The sequence below is a fragment of the Peromyscus maniculatus genome, chromosome 3 (genome assembly GCF_049852395.1).
Source record: "Peromyscus maniculatus bairdii isolate BWxNUB_F1_BW_parent chromosome 3, HU_Pman_BW_mat_3.1, whole genome shotgun sequence".
Lineage (NCBI taxonomy): Eukaryota > Metazoa > Chordata > Mammalia > Rodentia > Cricetidae > Peromyscus > Peromyscus maniculatus.
Genome location: NC_134854.1, coordinates 87,293,522 through 87,315,213, shown reverse-complemented (window position 1 = coordinate 87,315,213; position 21,692 = coordinate 87,293,522). Strand labels below are relative to the sequence as shown.

Sequence of the window (21,692 nt, the reverse complement as noted above, 5' to 3'; positions counted from 1 at the left end):
GGATATTTTTATATTGAAACTATTATTTCAGTGTCTTCCTGACACTCATAACTGTGAGCATCAAACTGCAGTCACTACCATCCCAGGAATGAGAGGTAATTTTGTACAGATGAAGGAACAGGATTAGCCCGAGCAGGCTTGAAGAAAAGCTACCTGGCTGAAAAGACAAGACAGGGCAGTTGAGATGTATTTACTCAGTGGCTATCTTTCAGTCCCCACCTTAAAACCTTCCTAAAAAAGTTAAGATTTTTTCCTTGTATTAAATTTACCCCTTGTGCTCTGATATTATAAATGAATTTATGGTCTGTTAAAGATAAACTTATATTTTTCTTTGAGGTCTTAACAAAATTTTACTACAGCAACATTCGAACTACAGTGTCTTTCAAACGGTAGGACCATGATGACCCAAGACATATTTCGTGTAGGAAAACCAGTTAGGGTTCATTAAGAAGGCTCAGAAGGTAAAGGCTGGAGCTGCCAAGGGTAGAAGGAAAAGGCTAACCCCAGCAAGCTCTGCCCTGACATGACATGTACACTACAACACAGATAAGTAATTAAATAAATGTAATAAACAGTAAGATAAAATGAAAACATTATGTGCACAAGTCTTTATTTCATTAAATCACTCTTACACTTAAGCTTCCAGTTCTACTTTGTAATGCCTATTCATGTTCCTGTAAATAGGACTGAAGGCTAAGAAAGTGTCCATTGCTCAGAGTTTGACTACAAATGAATAAACCATGACTGTATGAGCCCAACAGAATTTTTCCAGAAGTTGTGAGGAGATTCCTCTATACATTTCTACAGTTCCATCCCTGAAAAATTACACAAAGGAGCTTTAATGAATAGACACATATCTGATGCCAAGGAGCTCCCAATGACTTTCTTGGGGCTTTAAAAACTCTCATGGAATCACTTCCATCAAAAAGCAGATATGCCATCTTGATAAAATGAGACAATTTGCTCCATTGAGACATCCATCTCACCAGAGCAGGGGGTCACCATATACTTTTTTAAGTTTTGCTTTGCAGTAAGTTTGACAGGGAACAAATGGAAAATGATGATTAATTAACAGTTCTTTTCTCCTGTAGTTTTGAAATGTCTGACCAATTATGATTCCAATAACCCAAATCTAACTGGATCCAGGTAGAAGACTCTTATTTTAGCCAGACCTTATAACACAAATCTGAATCAGATAAAATGAGTGTAGGAAGGACGAGGAAATGAAAAACAAAACAAAACTAAAAACTAATGTTGACTGAACCTACAGAACTGATGTTGAAACTGTTAACAATGCCATCACGCAGCACCACAATCCATACAAAATGAGAGAAATAAATGGGTATGATGAAATGCATAGACGACAAATGCAAAAAAAAAGAATATTTTATTTACTTAAAAGAACATTTGGGCATGCTTCATGATGGAGATCAGACTATCTCTTAATGATTTTCTTTTTCTGATTATCTTGGCATACCATTATTTTGTTGTTTCCTAAATGACCATTACTGAATAACTATGGAACAACAGGTTGACTTAGTTTTTTATGATTCATGAATATTTTAGGCATTTTCATATAACCACACCAAAACATACTAGGATCATAACACAAAAGCACATGTGTCAGGGGCAGAAGGATGGAGAATGTTTTCCACTTTGGAAATCACAACCATCATGGTTTCTGTCCTCCCTAAGACATCATTATTACTTTCATATGATTTATGGCTGAAAAGTATGGGGGATAGTGCAAAGATCCTCTGCCAAATTCCCATATGGCATATAACATAAGCCAAACTGTGAAAAACTCATAAATGTGGGCAGATCAGTTTCATCAAAGAAAGGATTAAGAGGGTTCCAGAGACCGAACAGGAAACTCGCAGATACTTTTTACAGTCATGTAATTCCAAAGGAACAACAGTGACTACATCCCGGCCCGGGATACAGTCCTTGAGTGAAATGTGAGGGTACAGCACAAGAAATCAGGCAGAGGCAATGTGAAGCACTATCAATTGACCCTGTTCAGTTTTTGATGTATCTACCATTTCTTCTTCTTTTTTTCCTTGGATAGAAACTAAAATCAGTATCATTTTTAATGCTTTCACAATAGATAGCTGTTTCTTAAAACTCACCGTAAATAATGAAGTCACTTCAATGCCTCCTAAAGATTATGTTTAAAAGTCCCTTTAAAAAATACAGTAAAATGTTTCCCCTAAAAGCAATAAACAAGCATTTCTGACATCACATATGTTTCCACATAAATTTCTATGATGTTGAATGTTCAGACACATTTCTGAATTTGAACATGAATTATGTACAAAATAAACATGGTAAGATTAAAGCTAGCATGCTCTAAAAGACGAGCTAAAACAGAAATGCAGTGTGGAGATGTAAACAGAAATCCAGGGAAGAGCTAAGAGGGTATAACCTGAAGAGAAGGAGGTAAAGAGCATGTAGAAGAAAAGCAAGTGTCTACTGTCATGGTGACTGAGTGCAAAACGCCTTTGCTGCATAAGCCTGACATCCTGAACTGGAACCCAGGAACCTGCAGTGGAAGGAGAGAACCAAGTACCTCTGACTTCTACACATGCACTATGGTTCACACTCGCACACACGTGCATATACACACACACCCCAGACATACACACATGTACACACATATACACGTACACAGACCACACATACATATCCCTACACACACACACACATCATGCCCCAGGCACATACACTCCCCAAAACTCACAGCACACCACCCACACACTCACACCACACCCATACACACCCCACATACACAAAAATAGTTTTTGATTTTTGTATTATTATTTTATGTAAATGAGTGACTTGCCTGTGTGGGTATCTATGCAGCACATGTGCCTGGTGCCTCAGGAGGGCAGCAGAGGGCACCCAATCCCCTCCAACTGGAGTTGTAAATGGTTGTGAATTGCCATGCAGGTTCTGGGAACTGAAATCAAGCCCTCTGGAAGAGCAGCCAGTGCTCTTAACTGCTGAGCTATTACTCCAGCCCTGATAAAAGCATTTGAACATGAGAAAGCAATTATCAAGTTGTTTTAGGTGTGCTTAATGCAAAGCATTGAAGACAAGCTTAAGAAGTAGGCTGAGTTGATAGTCCAGAGAACTCTGAACGAAGATATAGATGCACTATAATGTGGGTGGTATTAGAAAGTCACAGCACTGTGGAGTAGAGAGTGATACAACAGTTAGGCTTTACCTGACAGGACAGGGTGAAATGAGAAGTGTTAAGTATCAAAAGCCTAGTTAGATGAGTATAAAAGTGATCAAGTGGAAAGAGAACTATCAGCACATTGAAACAGTCAAAGAAGGCATGTGGATGAGGGGCATGTAGCTCAGTGGTAGAGTACTTGCCAAACATGGGCAAGGCCCTGAGTTTGATCCTTAGCACTGTATAAAAACCAAACGGTGAATGGCTGCAAACATAATAGAACAATAAGCAGGGAAAACAATTGTGATCTGGTTTCTACATTTATGAAAGAACCAAGACTGAAGAAAGAGTGTTGGATAATTATATATCTCTCTCATTTACAGAAATAAGAAACTGCAAAAGGGAAGTTACCGAGGACAGAGAATAAAAAAGTCGTTCTTGGTTGGCATAAGGAGGCCTGATGAATGCACTGCTAAAACGTTTCAAGAAAGTAACTTGCCTGGATTTTGTTAGCTTAGCATTGATAGCACCATGAATGCAGTGGGCATCTGCTGGAGAAAGCACACACAAGTCATCCGAAGCCCACAACCTCCTCAAGTGGGGGTGCTGACAGGTATGATTGAGAATGTGGCTCTCTCAAAAGACTCATGTGTTGAAGGCGTGGTACCCCACTGAAAGTGCTTATTGGGAGGTAGTGGGCTCTTTAGGGAGCACAGGTGTGTGGAAAATGTCACATCACTTGGAAGAATGCCCTCTATAGAAGCACTGGAGCCCAGCTGCCTACCTCCAACCTATCACCCCTTGCCTCTCAGCCACAGTGAGGGCAGTGACTTCTCTTCACCTTCATTCTCATAGTGTTCTCCCCACCATGAGGCTCTGTTTTACCCTGAGCATAAAAACAACAGGTCCAGACAACCATGGACTAAAACCTTTGAACCAAGCCCAATAAACCTTTCTTCTGGATAAGTAAATCATTTCAGGTACTGATGGCTGTAGGAAGCTAACACAAAATCTCAACCACACTCAGAGAAATGGACAGACCTAGCAAAGTGCACTAAACAAAACCCAGAGAAAAGGCGGGATGTGCAGAGCACTGCAACATACAGAAAGAAGAGGGAGAATAAAACAGCAGCCGCTGCAACCTTGGGGTCCCCGGACCTGACTGACTGAGAATTATTTCATTGACTCAGTCACATAAGGACACTTTGCTTGAGAGAACAATTCTCAGAGGATGGAGAAAAGAAGAGAGGCCAAAGAGGGCAGGGGTCTAAGCAAGTGTTGACAAAGTAGAAGCAGGGTCATCTCTAACCATCCCATTCACTTCATGTTGCATGCCCCACCGTGCCGAAATCTGGTTAAGAGACCAACTGAAATCCTATCAGCTAATCAGTAAATGACAGAAGTTAGTAAGCATCTTTACCTTCTTGTGGTTCTTGTAAACGTTTCTGTGAGCAAATCCCTTTCCACAAAGCTTGCACTGATAGGGCTTATCTTCACTGTGGATTACTTTGTGAGCGCCCACTTGATCAAGCCTCTTGAATGATTTGTTACAGATCTCACAGTTATAAGGTCGCTTTTCTGTGAAAAATGAGTGGAGATGATCTCACATCTATAAGAAAATCAAGAGCCAAGGGGAAGCATGCTTTCCTGCAATTACTTCTTATGCATTAACAAACTAAGGCATGGTCAGACAAGCACAAAAAATGTCTTTCATGTAGTTCATCTATGTTAGACATTTGAGTATTCACAAATGAAAATGCTTATTCTTAGAACTATAGACGTATTTTTGAAAATTAAGCTTTTGAAATAAAAAAGTTTAAATTCAAAGCACAAATTCTATTTCTATATGAAAAACTAAAAGTGTGTGTTCAATCAAGTCCTTAATGCTGAGAGATCTGCCAGTGACAGAACTCATCACAGAGCAGCAGGCAGGCCCTCTGTGACAGAGCATCCCATCTTCAGCAGAAGCCAAACATTTATATAACATCCACACTCATGGACTAGGCAAATAGTGTTAACAACCAAGCAAACAATAATGTGCAAATCACACAAAGCATACCTGGAAGCCAATAGTTTTCCATCACTGACTTTAACTCACTAACACAAACTCTTCCTCCAAACCACAAGGATGTTCAAAAACATGTATTTCAATATCCTTAAACTACAACCTTCCTAAATTCTTTAAAAGGATGCCATAAGGCAAAAATTCTTCTCAATACATTTTTAGTATCTTTATAAGTTAAAAAAAAGCCTAACACTCAAAATTGTTTAGATGAACATATACCTAAAAAATTTCTCTCTCTCTCTCTCTGACTCTCTCTCTCTCCATATATATATAATGAGAGCCATAGCTAGAATGCAAAAGTGTTTAGAAACATAATAAAAACAATAATTGTTGAATCCCTACTATATGCCAGGCTCTATGCTAGAATATTAAGTAAACGACCTTATTTAATCTTTGTAGTCCTTTTGACAGGTGCCAGGGCACCATGTCATAGATAAAAAATAAAGAAACCAAGGTTCCAAATTAAACAATGATTTTTGAAGACCTTTCATATCCTGCAGCCAAACAACCTTTGCTTTATAAGTAGACAATGAAGAACTTAGAAATCATATGACTGAGATAGAACTTATAACCAGGGCTTCTGATTAGTCCTTTTCAGTTTCTTGAACAAGAAGAAGTAATTTTTTTACAATGATTTCAATATTTGCAAGAAGTACATTGGTAGGTGGTGGTGGTGGTGGTGGTGGTGGTGGTGGTGGTGGTGGTGGTGGTGCACACCTTTAATACCAGCATTAGGGAGGCAGAGGCAGGCAGATCTCTGAGTTCTGAGTTTGAGGCCAGCCTGGTCTACAGAGCAAATTCCAGGACAGCCAGGGCTACACAGAGAAACCTTGTCTTTAAAAAAACAAACAAACAAACAAACAAACAAACAAAAACAAGAAACAACAGCCACAAAAAAAAAAGAAAGAAGAAAAGAATATAGTTCACCTGAATGGGTGATCATGTGACGTTTCAGCTGATTAGCAGAAATAAACTTTTTCATACATTCTTGACAATCGAATATCTCATGTATCTGAAAAAGATCAAATCAGCAGTCAAACCAATTACTAAAAATTAGTGAATTCTACAGAGCTGAAGCAAAAATGTAAGCATGTGGACAGTTTCTAGTGCTGAGCCCACACTGCCCGAAGTCTGCTTTGTGTACAGTGAAAATGCCATGCCGTGACATATTGTCTAGCTTATGCATCATCATTAAGAGAAAATGGTCACAGTAAAGCACGCAGTATAGCTGTCCTATTTGTATGTAGCAAATATACAAACCATAAAAAAAGTTCATAACCAATATACATTAACTTGTGTTATACATAAAATGTAGAGTGGGAGGTATATGTTACCTACAGATATAATATTCCTTTCACAATAGTCATTAACACTTCAAATGTAAGAGTACAGAGCAAATTGTTAACCATAGTGAAAGGTCAGAAGGAAGCTGATCTGAAAGCACTAAGTTCACAATGAAGTCCCACGTGCCAGGAGGACCACAATAAAAAGGATGGACCACATAAAGTAGCCCATACATACAATGACTAAGTCTAAAGACCTAAGATTAAACATAAGCGATATGGCCAATAGCAGTATGTTAATAATGATGTGGTCAGAATCTCTTAGTTAAAGGAATAGATTACAGAAGCTCTGACACGGGGTAGGGGGTTGGATAAAAACATGAGATGTGAATGTGAAATTGTTTCACTATTGTGACTATTTTACCACATATGTGTATCACACATAGTTATGTTGTATACTCTAAACATAGATGAATAAAATATATTCTGAAAAACATGTATTCAAAACACAGCTAATGTAAATGTTACAACCGGGTACTATAGTACCAATATAGTAACTAAAAATTACGTCTATCTCCAACCATAAAATAGTTGGTGTGGAAAACAGAAACCCAGTTTATCATCTTGGGGCAGGTGTTCAGCTCTAAGCAGCAGACTGCATAAATCCTTCCTTGGAAACACTGGCCACCCACCTAATGAGCAAGGGCATCAAACTACTGGACGAAGATTCAAAGCTGGTTCTGTTGAAGATACAATAATTAACCTTAGGCCAACAAATCCTTCCTCAGAGAGGCAAGATTGTATTGGTCACTGCAGAATAACTAGAGGCCACTGAGGAAAGGATGAGCATGACTGATACAGTGCCTGAGTGGAGGATGAGGATGTCTTGGGGTCTAAGTGGCCATGGCAAGATGAGGGGAAAAGAAGAAAGGCTGGAGACAGAAAGGCCAACAGCTCCAAGGCCTGTCGCCAGCCTTATTCTACGCCATGGCAGATCTGGGCTTGAAAACCCTCCTCTGATTGTTTTACTCTTTAGTGAGCCAAAACTCACTTGTGAGAACCTGAAAAGGCAGAAAAGCAGGCAGTCACTGACAGATACCGATCCTCTGGGGTCTGAATTCTATACATGCCGAGATTCATCCACACCCAATTCTGAGCGAGGACAGATCGCAGTGTGGAGCCTGTGTAGAAGATCTACTGGTGGAAGATCTAGGAACAGAGTGCCACAGGGCACAGAGGAAGGTCAGGCACCCTCTCCCTGTCAAACACCTATGAGGGATTAGGCTAAAAACAGAAGTGTAAGAAATAAGGACAGGATATGTAGTGTTTATTTAAAGCTAGTAAGTACAGGTTTATATTCTTAAACACTGCATGTAAAAATACACAATAAATAATTTATAATGTTGACAAGATAGTTTAAAATGACAAATCTGTGTCATATAGAAGTGAAGACTTTATTTGTAATATTTAATTTTTATTGCTATATAAAATGTTAAAATATAATCTATGGATAAAATAACAATTTAATAAAAAATACTGCTAAACACTCTTATTTATCTAATTTTTAAGTCTTGTAGTTTTTGAAACATTTTTTCAAGGTAAAACTAATGAAATAGATAAATTTCAGTATTTACTGTATATAAAAGCTTTTTTGAATTAAATATTTTATTTATGGTGAAAATTAAGGCCATGGACATTTTCAAAACTTCTAACAAAACTTAACAGACAAATGGCAGGCAATACTATTTACTTATACCCAATGTTAAGAAAACCTGTTTTGCTAAATTTCCAGTTTCCCATGCTGACTTTCAGGGTGATAATTTACCATGTGAATTCCTAAATAAATAACTTTAAATAAAAATCATAATGTACTTTATTACAATACAGGCTAATATAGTGTAATTTAAGAGTATACCATGCTGTAATTTAATATTGTCATAAAGCACCATCTACTGTCAAGGGGAAAACTGCAACTACCCTCTACTAGACATTAGAGCTGGCCAACTAAGATGACTGACATTTTTGGAGTTACTAGAATCTCCCTTGTACAGAGAAGGACTTTGAGGGACTACTTAAGTTAATGATTTATTAAAATTCTGCCAACATTCATAACTTGAAGGCACAGCTGTACCTTCTGCAGTCTACCAACAGGTAAACCTTTTTTCTACCAAGTTGTTTCTTTATGGAGAAAGTCTATATTATTATACTCTTAAAATATCTTAAACTTCATCATCTAAGATTAAATAGATGCAGGAAATAAATCATAGACTTTCAAACAGGGGTGTTTAGAAACACATACACCAACATATTTAATATTTTTGCCTCAGACTAAGTCTCTATTCAAAAGTCCTAGCATTAATTAGAGAGGGGGAAAAAGGGACCTACAGAACCTTGAGAGACTCCGTCAGTAAAGCATGCTGTGTGCAAGCATGAAGCTCTAAGTTCACATTCCCAGAACCCCCATAAAAACAGTCTGCAACGCTAGTGTTCCTATGACACAAAAGGCAGAGAAAGGAGCTCCGCCAGGAGTCAGCTCAGAAGCTCTGGTGCATGCAGCAGAGAACAAGAGCCTGTCAAACCAGGCAGAAAGTGAGGACCAAAAATGGAGAGTGTCCCCCCTGGTCTCCACATGTGTGCATGGCATGTTCTTGTCTGCATTCACATGTATACACAGGTGTACACACACACACACACACACACACACACAATTTAAGGGGTGGAGCTAGAAGAAAAGTATCTAGATTGGCATTCTGCAGCGTCAGCATACATACTAAAGTCTGAATGCTACTATAGTCTGGCTCCTGCACAAGAATGACATTCAAATTTAAGAGGCATATTACATCTTAAACTGCCCCATAAAATCACCAGCTGGATACTGCAAAAACTAAAAGAACAAACAGAAAATTCAAATCAATTCAATATCCCTTTCAGAAGTGAGAAATCCAGCCTAATGTTACGTGGAGAATTACTGACAGAAAAATAAATTGGGTCTTTATTTGCAATCCATTATTTCTCCCAAAGATGATTAAAAAAAAAAAAAAAAAAACCGCTAAATCCAGAAGGGAACTTCACTCATGTCAACATGATAATAACTATTTCATAGGTCATAACTTAAATCCATGGACATTTGGGGGACTAGTAGATGAAAAGTAGTATGAGGCCAGGTGGTAGTAGCACACGCTTTTAATCCCAGCACTTGGGAGGCAGAGGCAGGCGGATTAATTCAAGGCCAGCCTGGTCTACAAAGCAAGTTCCAGGAAAGGCGGAAAGCTACACAAAGAAACCCTGTCTTGAAAAAAAAAAAAAAAGGAAAAAAACAACAACAACAACAACAACAAAAAAAAAAAAAAACGAAAAGTAATATGAACTTTAAGTCCTACCAAATTACTATGTAATAAATCTACATACAAATACACAAAAAGCATTTCACAAATCACTAGAAAAGTGAATTTTTTACACTTACCAGCAATAACTCCTCTGGATATCAAGTCACTGAAATTTTTCCATGTTCTTAGATATACTAAATATTTAACATGTTAAATCAGGACATATTGTGGACTCTATCATCGCATATATAGCTTTATAAATTAGTTTTGTACCAAACTAAATTATGATATGTATGCATTTTAATAAAAAAGGCAAACAGCATAAAAAATGTATGTTTTTAAATCCTTGACTTAGGTTTCCTGAGCAAACACCAACTGAAGAATCTTGAAGATATGGAGGGCGCTCTGTAGGAATCAATTGGCTGCGACTCCTGGCACTGAGGAATCTGTCAGCCAACTATGAACACCACAACTATTCTGCAGTTCACGCTCTCGCACACTCGCACGCTAAGGTCTGTCTTAGTATAACATCAACCAAGTGCATAGGGCAGATCATAACTGGAGGCCATGCAGCCAACAGGCTCTCTCACCCACCTTCCTGTGCTCCTGCAGGCTTGACACTGAGGCGCACCTTCTATTGCATACCGAGCATATGAGCTTTCTCTTAGGATCACCTAGGACGGGGACGAAACACCATCACAGATTAACTGAGGTTGACCCAGTATCTCCTCTACAGAATTTCATCATCACCATTTAGAATTCTACACTGTTTTACTCAAGTCTCTGTTTTCCAACTTGAAAGTCCCCAGATTACCAGTTTCTACATAGATCAAATAAACATTTCACTTTTCCATATGTTAAAATAGTCTTTAGAGGAAAAATTTCCACAAAAGTCAGAAGAAAATTAAAAGGAATCAAATGTGCTTTTAAAAGGAAAAGTTCATATTTTAATTCATAAATTGATTTTTCCATCTCCTTCACCTTTCATCAAATGCTTTCCTTTCATTTTTATTCACACTTTTCTTTCAGTAATAAATTCATGTAGAATTTGAGCCCAAGCCTCATCCAATAAGTATTAATAAACAGTATAATGTAAAATCAACCACAGTAATATATTACATTGGCAATCTACACGGTTAGAAAATCAAACCAAGACTAAATTTTGTCTTCTTTTACAGTGATCATAGGGGCTCATTTCATATTTCAAACTTCACAGTGACTCAAGACTCAAAATAATGTCAGAAAGCAATGTCATAACCATATTATCTGCAAATAACTTCAAAATGATACTTTATAATATTAAATGACTTTATTTTTAAACTCCCAAAGTACAAAGTTAACATAATGCAGCACCCTGTGTCCATCACATCACCCAAATATGAAAGAAACCGACATCCATTCTCACTGCAACCTCAGTGACATTCACCTGTGACGCCAAGACTGTTGTCACTGTGCCATTTGATTATATTGTATAACAATGTTTATGAAGGGAAAGCAAACGTTTAGAAAAGGCAAGGTGGAAGTTTTCATCCTGCTTTTCAAAATATCAAGATAGTCACAGTAACAGCAGGTAAGTTTCACCTGTTTAAAGTACTCTACAGACTACACAGCCGAGAAAACTGGTTTGGTGATTACAACAGGATTCAAAATAGGAACTTTTCCCACAGCAAGATGAACATTAACCTGCATGTACTCGTCCATTAGTCTGTACATATATTGCAGAAAGATCACAGAGGAAAAAAAAAATCCATCTTTTCCACCTCCTATTGTTTGGGATTGTCTACCTTCCTGGCACAGTTCTTTATGTCCTACAACAGCTCTTCTCCAGACCAGGCCCTGGTCTTCCCATGAGGCAGGTAAATGGAGTGGAAAAGAGGAAGAAGTTGGCGTCTCCAGCCATCTCATTCCACTGCACACTCCACTCCTGCCTCGGCTTCAGTACCAATCTCCAATCCCCACTCTCTCTTCTCTCTCTCCCCACATCTCCTTTTTATCTTGCAACCGGAATATAGGATCATATAAAGAAACGTAGAAACAGAAAAAATGAGAATACAGAAAATGCTATTTCTCATAAATACCCCTTTGTGTTAGCATCCACAGAGTCCATAGACTTTTGGTTTCCTACACTCAGGTATACATGGTTTTTAACTTTCAAGAGGGCTGGGGACATGGTGATAGAGTTCAGTGGTGGGGGTGGGGGTCCAGGGTTAAATCATCAGCACCAGAAAAACAAAGCAAACAACAGCAACAAATCACAGTGACAGTCACAGAAGCAAGCAAAGGTCAAGGAAGCCCTATAGACACGCTTACCTACAAACCTACCCCCCATGCTCTTATTCTACAAAAAGGAAGTTTGATCTATGTTTGAATATTCAGCTTCTCTTCCTTTACCTTCTATGGTGCATATCACCTAACAAGGGCATGCTTCACCATCAGTCATAGAAGTAACAAGGTTTCCTAGTTCCTCCAGTACCCCTGCTCTCCTACAGAGTCCTCAGCCATACCTGAGTGCTACTCTCCTTGCTATAATAGGAAGACACTCCCCATCATTCCTACTTTAGAGAAAAGGGGAGAAGCATAAGGGAGCCTGTGGGTGAGAAAAAAGGAAATCATGTACCAAACCGAATGAGAGGTGTACATGGAGACCTTAGCTAAAATACAGCATCTTTCACATCTTATCACAACCTGCAACATGGGATAATGATGATGAAACAAAATCTTCATGTATAAATTATTTCCTGCAAAATTACCACAAATGCTCCAAACCTGCAATAGTAAGCAACCCAAGGCCAATTACAAGAAGACTCAAAAATTACACTCTAAGCACAGCAGGAAGACCATATGCCTAGTTATGAGGACAGAAAAGTTTCCAGAGTTGTAGCATCCATCTGGCTTTTTACTTAGTTCAGCAAAGATGACTTTATACTGACATAAAAGTTTGGTTAAAATACGTTGCAGACAAAGATGGAGAAAATTAAGAACAGCATTTTAGCCAAAACAGCATTAGGAGAAAAAATGAAAGCAAATCTATCAAAAAGTTATGCTTGTTTCTGCCATCATATGAAATGCACCAGTATATTTTAAATTCAATGGGGGAAGTCATTTTCCATATACCAGCCATATGTTCTTCAAAAAGAAAGCCACAAACAACGCTGGGAAGTCTTGATGATTGGCACCCCCTGAAGGTTAGCTCCCAAAGCTTCACCTTCTGCCATCAGAATGTTTCTCGTGGCTCCCACTGCACAGGCCCAGTCAGTGATGAAGTGAGGCCAGCAGGCACACTCATGCTAACCTCTTGCCACCTTATTATCAAAGTCAGTTATTTTCAAGCAATAGAGGTCCTGATGCTGGGTATCAGTCACTCTTTTCACCTAATTGTGGGAATAAACAAGAAGGAAGAAAAAAATTTCCTCCCTATCCAAAGTTGCATTTCTACTCACTTTGCAGAAGTGATGGGTAAAAGCTAATCCAGGAGAAAAGTGCATGCACAGAATGACATGATGATTTCCTTGGGTCTCAAACTCCTTTACCAAACAGACAGCAAAGAAAGGGAAAAGCCCCAAAGTGAAACAAATATCACAACCCAAAATATATTCACTGATGGCTGAGAAAATACCAAGGACAAAATCCTAGGTGACAATCAAACGTTATATTTGTTTTACTGTTTGGCTAGCGATTACAAGAAGTTAAGTAAGTGTTTGCTGAAAATTCACCTATTTTCAACTCTATGCCAAAATATAGTTAGGAATTTTCTCCAGTACAGAAGAAATGCGAGCACTAAAGGCACTGAATGCTCCTGTAAAAATATTAAGGCAGAAGTACATCGCTTCACAGTTTCAAAGTATAACTACAAATTATCAATTTCAACAATGCATGAGAAATAAAATTTATAGACTAAAAGCAGTGAAGTGATCAAACAATACACCTGAGTGACAAGAGCAGCTAAGTGTGAGCTTGGTTTACAGTGATGATTAATTCAGACATAGAGAAAGTGATAAACACTGCTGAAATCAACTTGAAAAATACTGTTCAGTGAAACACACAAGCAAGTAAGATGTGCATCGGTGGGAAGCACAATGACCCTCCTCACAAAAGAGAATCAAAAAGAGATCCCGAGGCCTGGGGAGAGGGAGCCCAGTTAGTAAGGACCGTCCAATGCCTCCTCACCAGTGTGGACATTTTCCTGGTGCCTTTTCAGGGCATCCTTGCTTTTCAGCCTCTTCCCACAGCTGTCGACTTTGCACACAAACCTGGCATCCCCTCGGCAAGCCTTCTGGTGCTGCTCAAAACTATAAGACAAGTAGTGGGGCGGGGGTGCAGAAGAAATGATGAAGACATAAGACACACCTACAGACTTTAACATCACAGCGGGCTTCTGTAACCCATGCCTCCTAGGACATGCATCCTGCAGGAGTCTCAGGGTCATTCCACGCATGAATTATGTAGGTAGGAAAGACGTATTTAAACTCTTCAGTTTACTTAGTATAATGCTGACTAACTCCAAGTATGAGATTGTGCATGCAAAGATGATCTTCAAATTTGTAAACACCACTTTATAACTAGACACTAAACCTCAGTGCTGAACTGAAAGAACTGTCAACAGAACAGTGAACACTCTGTAGAATCCTTCAGGCTGCTCTGGCTATGCAGTGATGAACACTGAGAAAGGAGGGAAGAGAGAAAGTCAGAGTGCTGAGTGATGCTCCCATCCTCCTCCTGACACCCTGCCCTGACTCTTCTACATTTTAATGGTACTTTATTTAGTTCTAAGATATGGTTCACATTAAAATAAGTGCAATAAAATACATGTAAAAGCTGAATAGAATACAGGCTAAAGTTAACTTATTAAAAAGTACATAACTCTTGCTTAGCTTTTTTAGAAGAAGTTAATAAAATCTCTAAATGTTTAATCCTTTCTACAGGTATCATTTTTTCTAAAGATTTGTTACATGTAAATAAAATTATTTTTGGATTTCATAAGCAAAAGCTGACACATAGAATATATAGAAATGCTATACCTACAAGTAGATGATAGATGAATTGATAGATAGACAGACAGGTAGAAAGATAGGTGGAAATGAAATAATAGACTTTGAAATTTAACAAAATGAAAAGTAAACATTAAGCCTGGGAGATGTTATGCTCATGTAAGGTGACAGTCTGCTAAGTGTAGACATTTATAATCACTGTACATTCTCTCACTTTTGATAATTCTTATCTTACAAAATGTTAAAATACAGGCTAATTTTATATGTTGTAAACAGTAAGTGATTAAGATAAGGTAAAAGGTAAATTTATTTAATTCACCTTACTGTCACACTCTGCCCTATTCATCTTCTAAGTCGCTATGAAAGAGAATGGTCCCATCCATTCATTATCCCTACACTGAAGTATTCATTACTTAAACAATTTTAAAACAAATAAGAGAGCAAATAAGTGAGACTTGTAAATAACCTCAATGCATTGGCTAAATTGTACATATGTAAATTTCAGGATAGTAAACCATTAAGCATAATATTTAATGGCAAGAATCAAACAGAGAAGAGCTAGCCTAAATTATATTTACCTGGAAAACTCATGATCAGAGTAGTCAAAACCCAGGGAAACTCAGAAAAGATGAACTCATGCCAAAGAAGGTTGCCCTCCACTTTCCCACACATGCATTGGTATGTGCTCACACACAGAAACACATATATTCAGAGCAGTACCAAGCAAAGTGAACAGTCTGAGTGTCTGTTCATAAGCTGGAACACCCTGAGCATACGCACTGTCTCTGCAAGGCCTGCCTCACGGGGAACTTCTTCCCACAGCTCTCGCATTTGAACTCTTTCTCCCCCATAGGTTTCTGGTGCAAGGTCTGGCGGTGCTCAGTAAGAATTTCCTCACTGGAAAAGCTCGATTCACACTGTGGGCAGGCATAGTCCTCTTGACCTGCAAAATGGTATAACACTGGAGTTCAAAGCTGGGGATTAGCTTTGGGCCTTATTTCAAAATCAAATTAGTTGTGTTAACTAGAGTCAATTTTTATTTTCTCTAACAGATGTAAGCACTGCCCATATTGAACATAAAACAAACATGTTATCAGAAAAACTATTTTAAAAATCATTTTATCATGTTTCACAGAAACAATACAAAATCAAATTCAATCTCCAGTTTCTCTTTTAATATTAATGTTTCAGATCAAAAATGATAATAAATGCTGAGGGCAAAGCAAAACTTTTTCAGGAAAATGGGTCATCTTCAGTCCACTCTGCGCTTGACAAAGAGAAAAATCCAACAGACATAAACTATCTCGAATTGCCGAGGGGGAATCTCACACATAGTTGAAATCAGTGGTGACTGTGGCTGGTGCCGTGGATGGGGCACCCCTATTTCACACGACTGGAAGAGCTCTACCCAAGTTCTTCAGGATACCATTAATGCTGCATATTTCTCAGTCATTTTCCAACAAAATGAGAATTAAAATGTATTATGTCTTTTTAAAATATGAAAAATACTAAAATAATCAATAACGCCACCCCAAAGACACAGCTGGTGCATGCCAAAGCCACATGTGTCCCATCCGTGAAGTGTAATGTCTGTGATCATATCTCATGTGCACTTTCCCAGGTTGCTGTTTTTTTCCCACTTCTAATTCCAAGACTTTTACATACTTAAGGTGCCACATTCATATAATCAAACTCTACACTGGTAAATACACGGGTGACATCTTTGTCTCTTTGGCTGGGGTTTTGTTTGTTTTTCGTATGTTTCACTTTTGTAAAAGGACACCAAACATCCTGGTACCTCACCATGAATGTCCCAGACTGCAGAGCTCTGAACAAGAAATTTAGGACTGTTTAAAAGTACGCACGCAGCCCAAATGGACAAACACACAGTGTGCTACAGCAGCACTATTGACATTTCCCTCAAATTTTCTTCAGGGCTAAAACATAAAGCCCAGCAACAATTATTTCACAGCAGTCGACAACCAATGGGCATCTGTCCCTGGACTACGGGTTTCACCTATGGTCACCGGAAGTTACTGGTCCCCAAACTAGGACAAATTAGCAATCGTCCCCGGCTCCTGTGACCAGAATACAAATAGATTGCCAGAAGGTCCAGATTCCCAGAAGATCTCACAAGGCAGAGCCTAAGGACCACATCTCCAGGGCCACCCTGCACATCTGATCTCCTCATTATGCATGAGATTAAACCCTCAGAGTCTGAGCATCCTCCTTACTGGCCCAGGCTTTTAAAGGGATGACTGGCAGAGTCAGTGCAGGAGTAGACAGCCCTTCACGGTGTTAGCACAGTGACAAGAACCGGAGCTGCCTTCCTCTAACTGGGCCATCCTCCAAGACAATTGTTACTTACCCCAAACATTTCTTTTCCTGCTATTCAGAAGAGAAGAATAGTTTTGACAAGAACTATTTCAATAACACCAAATCAAACAAATAAGTATAGTGCAAATAATTCAAACGACTTCCTCGTCAGTGTCTCTTCCTTCAGATCATCACATGAAGATGCAGTACCTTTGCCTCCAGGGGCCGACTGTCCCTTAGATTGGTCAGCTTTGCCTTCTTTGGTCATGGTGAGAGCTTGTTGCTCCTCCTCCTCTGCCTCCACATCACTGTCCAGGTAGCCAATCAGAAGCTCTGTATCAGTTTCTATATCATCAACTGCCAAGTAGAAAATATTTTCTCCTTCCTGAAACAAAGTTTAAAAATGCTAAGGCACCATTAGCTTCTGATGTCAAACTAGAAGTCATTTTAAGATATATTAACTGAGTATGGCGTATTGATGATGCACACCCGTCAACACCCGGGATGTGGAAACAGGAAATAGGATTCAAGGTTAGGATCAGATACAAAAGTTCAAGGCCATCCTAGGCTACAAGAGACTTGTCTCAAAACACAAACAAGCAAACAAATGAATATATACTATAATGAAATAACTGAGGACCATGGCCCATGAAAATTCACTATTACTTTTTCTTAATCTCTAGTTGATCTGGATGCTAAGAAATATTCAAGTCACCTGGCAAACAAAATATAAATATATACAAATTATTAGGATGAGTGACTTCATATGAATTTTATTTACAAATGTTTAAATAGGCATTAGTGATTTCATTCTGAGTAATATGACATAAAATTAGAAGAGAAAAATTTCAAATTCGGACACAAAATGGAGGAACTATAAACAAATTCTTTTCAGAAAGAATTTCTAGAGAGCAGAATGAGAAATACCAAAGATGCTAGACACAGGAAATTTACGATATCGACTGAGTGATCCTGTATTCCTCACTTCTTTGGCCTTTGCTAATCCTACGGAAATAACTGAAAGCAGAGGAAAAGAACAGAGGCAGCCAGCACATACCTTTTCTATTTTCAAAGGAAATTCTAGCAGGCAGGAATCAGTAACAGCTGAAATGATCACTACTCTGGGAGACCCCCCAACCAGTAGCAGACACACAGGAGGAACACTGCAGAACCTAAGGAATTCCCACAGAATTTTTACTCCCGGAATAAAATTGGCATAAAACACCTCCCTGAGCCTTAGGCCCATCTCTAAGGAAGCTAGTCCTGGGGCCCGCTCTCCCAGGAGCGAACACCCAGAGTGGATTTTCTCACATAGCTGAGAAGCCTCCCTAAGACAGTACCTTAGTTTGTCTGGTGAACATAAACAGAAGATACACAAAATGAATTTACTGAAACCTCTTCATGGGCAAAATGAGGAAAGAGCAAGGAAAGTAAGTTCCGCTGAGAAGTAAAATTCATAAAGCACAAAGCACAGAATGAAGCCTGCACTAGTCTGACAGTGCATTATGCACTAAAGTTGAAGGGCCCAGTGAGAAAGGAGGGGTGGGGGGAGGGGTGGGGGAGTGGGGATATGCAATGGTTGCTTAGAGCAGTGGTTCTCAACCTTCCTAATGCTGCGACACCTTAATACAGCTCCTCATGTTGTGGTGAACCCCAACCATAAAATTATTTTTGTTGCTACTTCATAAGTGTAATTTAGTTACTGTTATGAATTATAATGTACATATCAGTGTTTTCCAATAGCCTTAGGGGACCCCCGTGAAAGGCTTGTTGGACGCCCCCAAAGAGGTCTCGACCCACAGGATGAGAACTGCTGGTTTAGATGAAAAGGTACAGTACACACAAGCAGAAAACCCAGAAACTATTTAAAAGTTCATACATGTATTTTTGGACTGGAAAGGAGCTACTGTGTGTGGCTTTGCTTGAGCATCCTAACTACCTCCCCCATGCCCCTAGCCCCTTGTGACAAAATTCGTAACAAAAACAACTTAAGGAAGGAAGGGTTTATTCTGACAGTTTGAGAGTTTGATCCATCATAGTCCGGGAAGTCATTGCTCTGGGAGCAGGAGGCGGCTGATCACACTGCAGCTGCAGTCAGGAAGCAGATAGAGGTAGAATACTGTGCTCAGCTCCATTCTTATGCTCCCAGGTCTGGGGAGCCAGACTACTAGGATGGTGCCTGCCCACATTCAGGGTGGATCTTCCCATGAGACTCAGTTAAACCTTTCTCAAGGTACCCTCATAGACATGTGCAGTGGTGTGTTTCCATGGTGTTGATTATCCTGTCACATTGACAATAAAGACAATAAATAAGCACAGCATTTGAGAAAGGTCTCACTGTACAATTCTCCAGGCCCTGCTTCCCCAGTACTAAGATTGTAAGAGTGCACCACCAAGTCCAATTTTTTTGTTTTTAAGTATATTTTGTAATTTAAAAAGCCAAATATATATTTAGAGAGTTCCCTGGAGAAATGATTATCATTATTCATCAATATGGGAGAGAGAAAAGCAGATTCAATCTGTGTTTAGTCACAGTTGATAAGACCATGTTTCTGACCATCCACACCTCCAGAAATAGAGTTATTTCTAGTTAGGAAAACTGAAGCAGTTTGTATAAACCACTACTCTTGATGTAACACAAATAAAGAAACAAAAAGACACAGTCAGTAGAAGAGACTTTATCAGAAGCAGACCTTCCCAGGTTCATTCTGTCCAAGCACTTGAGGCTTTGCCTAATGGAGGCCCCATACACAACCATAAATCTTAGTGTTTATCTGATCTACATGCATAAAAACTAAATGAAACTGCTTTCTGGAACATCAATCATTTTTGTGATGGTTTGCACAGCAGTAGATAATCTTTAATTTTAAAACATGATAACATTATATTAAACTGTAACTTCAAGGGATGCATGCTTATTGGGAGACTCTAATGAAATCTGGGCTTAATATTTACTAGACTTCTAATAAAAAACAAAGGCAGTCTTTCACAACCTGAAGTGTTTGGCCACATTCTAATATAAAGTGAAATGCAGTTATAGGCATAGTATATATCTGTTTAAGGAATGTGAGAACCCTCCTGCATATAATTCATACCTTTACCAAGACTTAGGGTCTCTTCCTCTGCATTTGCTACCATGTTGTTAAGATCACACTCTTAAATCTCTTCCTGCCTGTTGACACAGTGGGGATCTTGAAAGTCTCACACATTGAAGGCTTAATCTCTAACATGTGATGCTATTGAGATGGTGGGTGGATCCTTTACAAGGTGAGGTCTAGTCACAGGAAGTCGATTAGGGGTAGGCCCTCAAAGGGAACACATGGACTCTGGGTCCTTCCAGTCCCTTTTGCTTTCACCATATGTTCCTTATGATATGGTGCCTGACCACAGATCACAGAAACAACGCAACCAACCAGGAAGTGAAATTGTGGGCCAAAACGAACCTTGTAGCTACACTATACTAATTTTTAATATCATCACAATTCCTGTAACTTTCATCACGGTATAGTTCCCTTTCCAAGCTCTGACAGAATCTGCCATGTTACTAATTTGTGGAGCCTTGTGGAGCTGTTTTCCTAACCTGCAGGTTCACTCAATGCTTTATCATCTCTTGCACTGCAGTGGGAAGAATGTAAAGATCTAGAAGACAGAGATCTAGGAGACAGATCTAGGAGATAGAGAGATGACTGGGCAGCTAACAAGCACCTCTAACTCCACACTTAGAGGATCCAATAACTTTGTCTTCCACAGGCACTTGCACACACATAAGCACATGCTCACACTCAGATACACACACATACACATAATGAAGAATAATAAAAATATGTTTTAACAAATGAGTATGGCTCTAATGCACTGAGATTCAATATCAACTCTCTTTTATTAGTAGGCCTGTTTTGACATTCTGACCTTCATATTTGATTATCTTTATTACACCCATTATTTCTGTTCATGACTTAGTCACATGAACATAGTTCCTCCTTGCAGAAATCCTGCTGGCTATTTATATTTTGGGAATTCACATTCTTGGGCATCAACCTTGGTGCTAAGACACTGTTTATTGTCTGCCTAAGGCTTCAGGTGATTGGGCTGGAAATGTATAAAGTTCTTCAAGACCATACTCTGCTCCAAAGTACTCTCAAACCATTAGCTTTCACAAGCTAATAGATACACCACACAGCAAGTAACTTTTAACTATTACTCATCTCTTCCATTATTGCTCATAACTTTGTATGTTTTGTGTTTGTGTCTCTTCTCGTTTTGCTTGATTTTACTTGCACCTGATATTTGGCAAATTGCTTCTCCTATAAGCTATCTATAATATCAAAATGTTGTAACACCCTAAATGCCCAATCAGTTAAAAAATGTTAAATGTCTAACAACTGGTTTTTAAAGATTTATCAACCCCTATTGCTATGGACAGACAGAAATGAAAGTAGATATTATACAGACATAGATATCTAAATCAACAAGTCTGTGCTTGCTAATTTTATATCAATTTGAACAAGCTATAGTTATCTGAGAGGAGGGAATCTC

At 38.8% G+C, this 21,692-nt stretch overlaps 1 protein-coding gene across 2 annotated transcripts in view; it reads right to left on the bottom strand.

The window, feature by feature from the left end:
- Positions 1 to 21,692, bottom strand: part of Prdm5 (PR/SET domain 5) — a 222,759-nt gene that overhangs the window by 80,794 nt on the left and 120,273 nt on the right. For both annotated transcript variants that reach the window (XM_076566884.1, XM_042273429.2), the window contains exons 4-9: positions 17,367 to 17,541; positions 15,621 to 15,783; positions 14,020 to 14,141; positions 10,447 to 10,526; positions 6,171 to 6,255; positions 4,599 to 4,756 (exon numbers count right to left, since the gene is read on the bottom strand). In XM_076566884.1, coding sequence (XP_076422999.1) covers positions 4,599 to 4,756; positions 6,171 to 6,255; positions 10,447 to 10,526; positions 14,020 to 14,141; positions 15,621 to 15,783; positions 17,367 to 17,541 — 783 coding nt within the window. The remainder of the gene's footprint in view (positions 1 to 4,598; positions 4,757 to 6,170; positions 6,256 to 10,446; positions 10,527 to 14,019; positions 14,142 to 15,620; positions 15,784 to 17,366; positions 17,542 to 21,692) is intronic.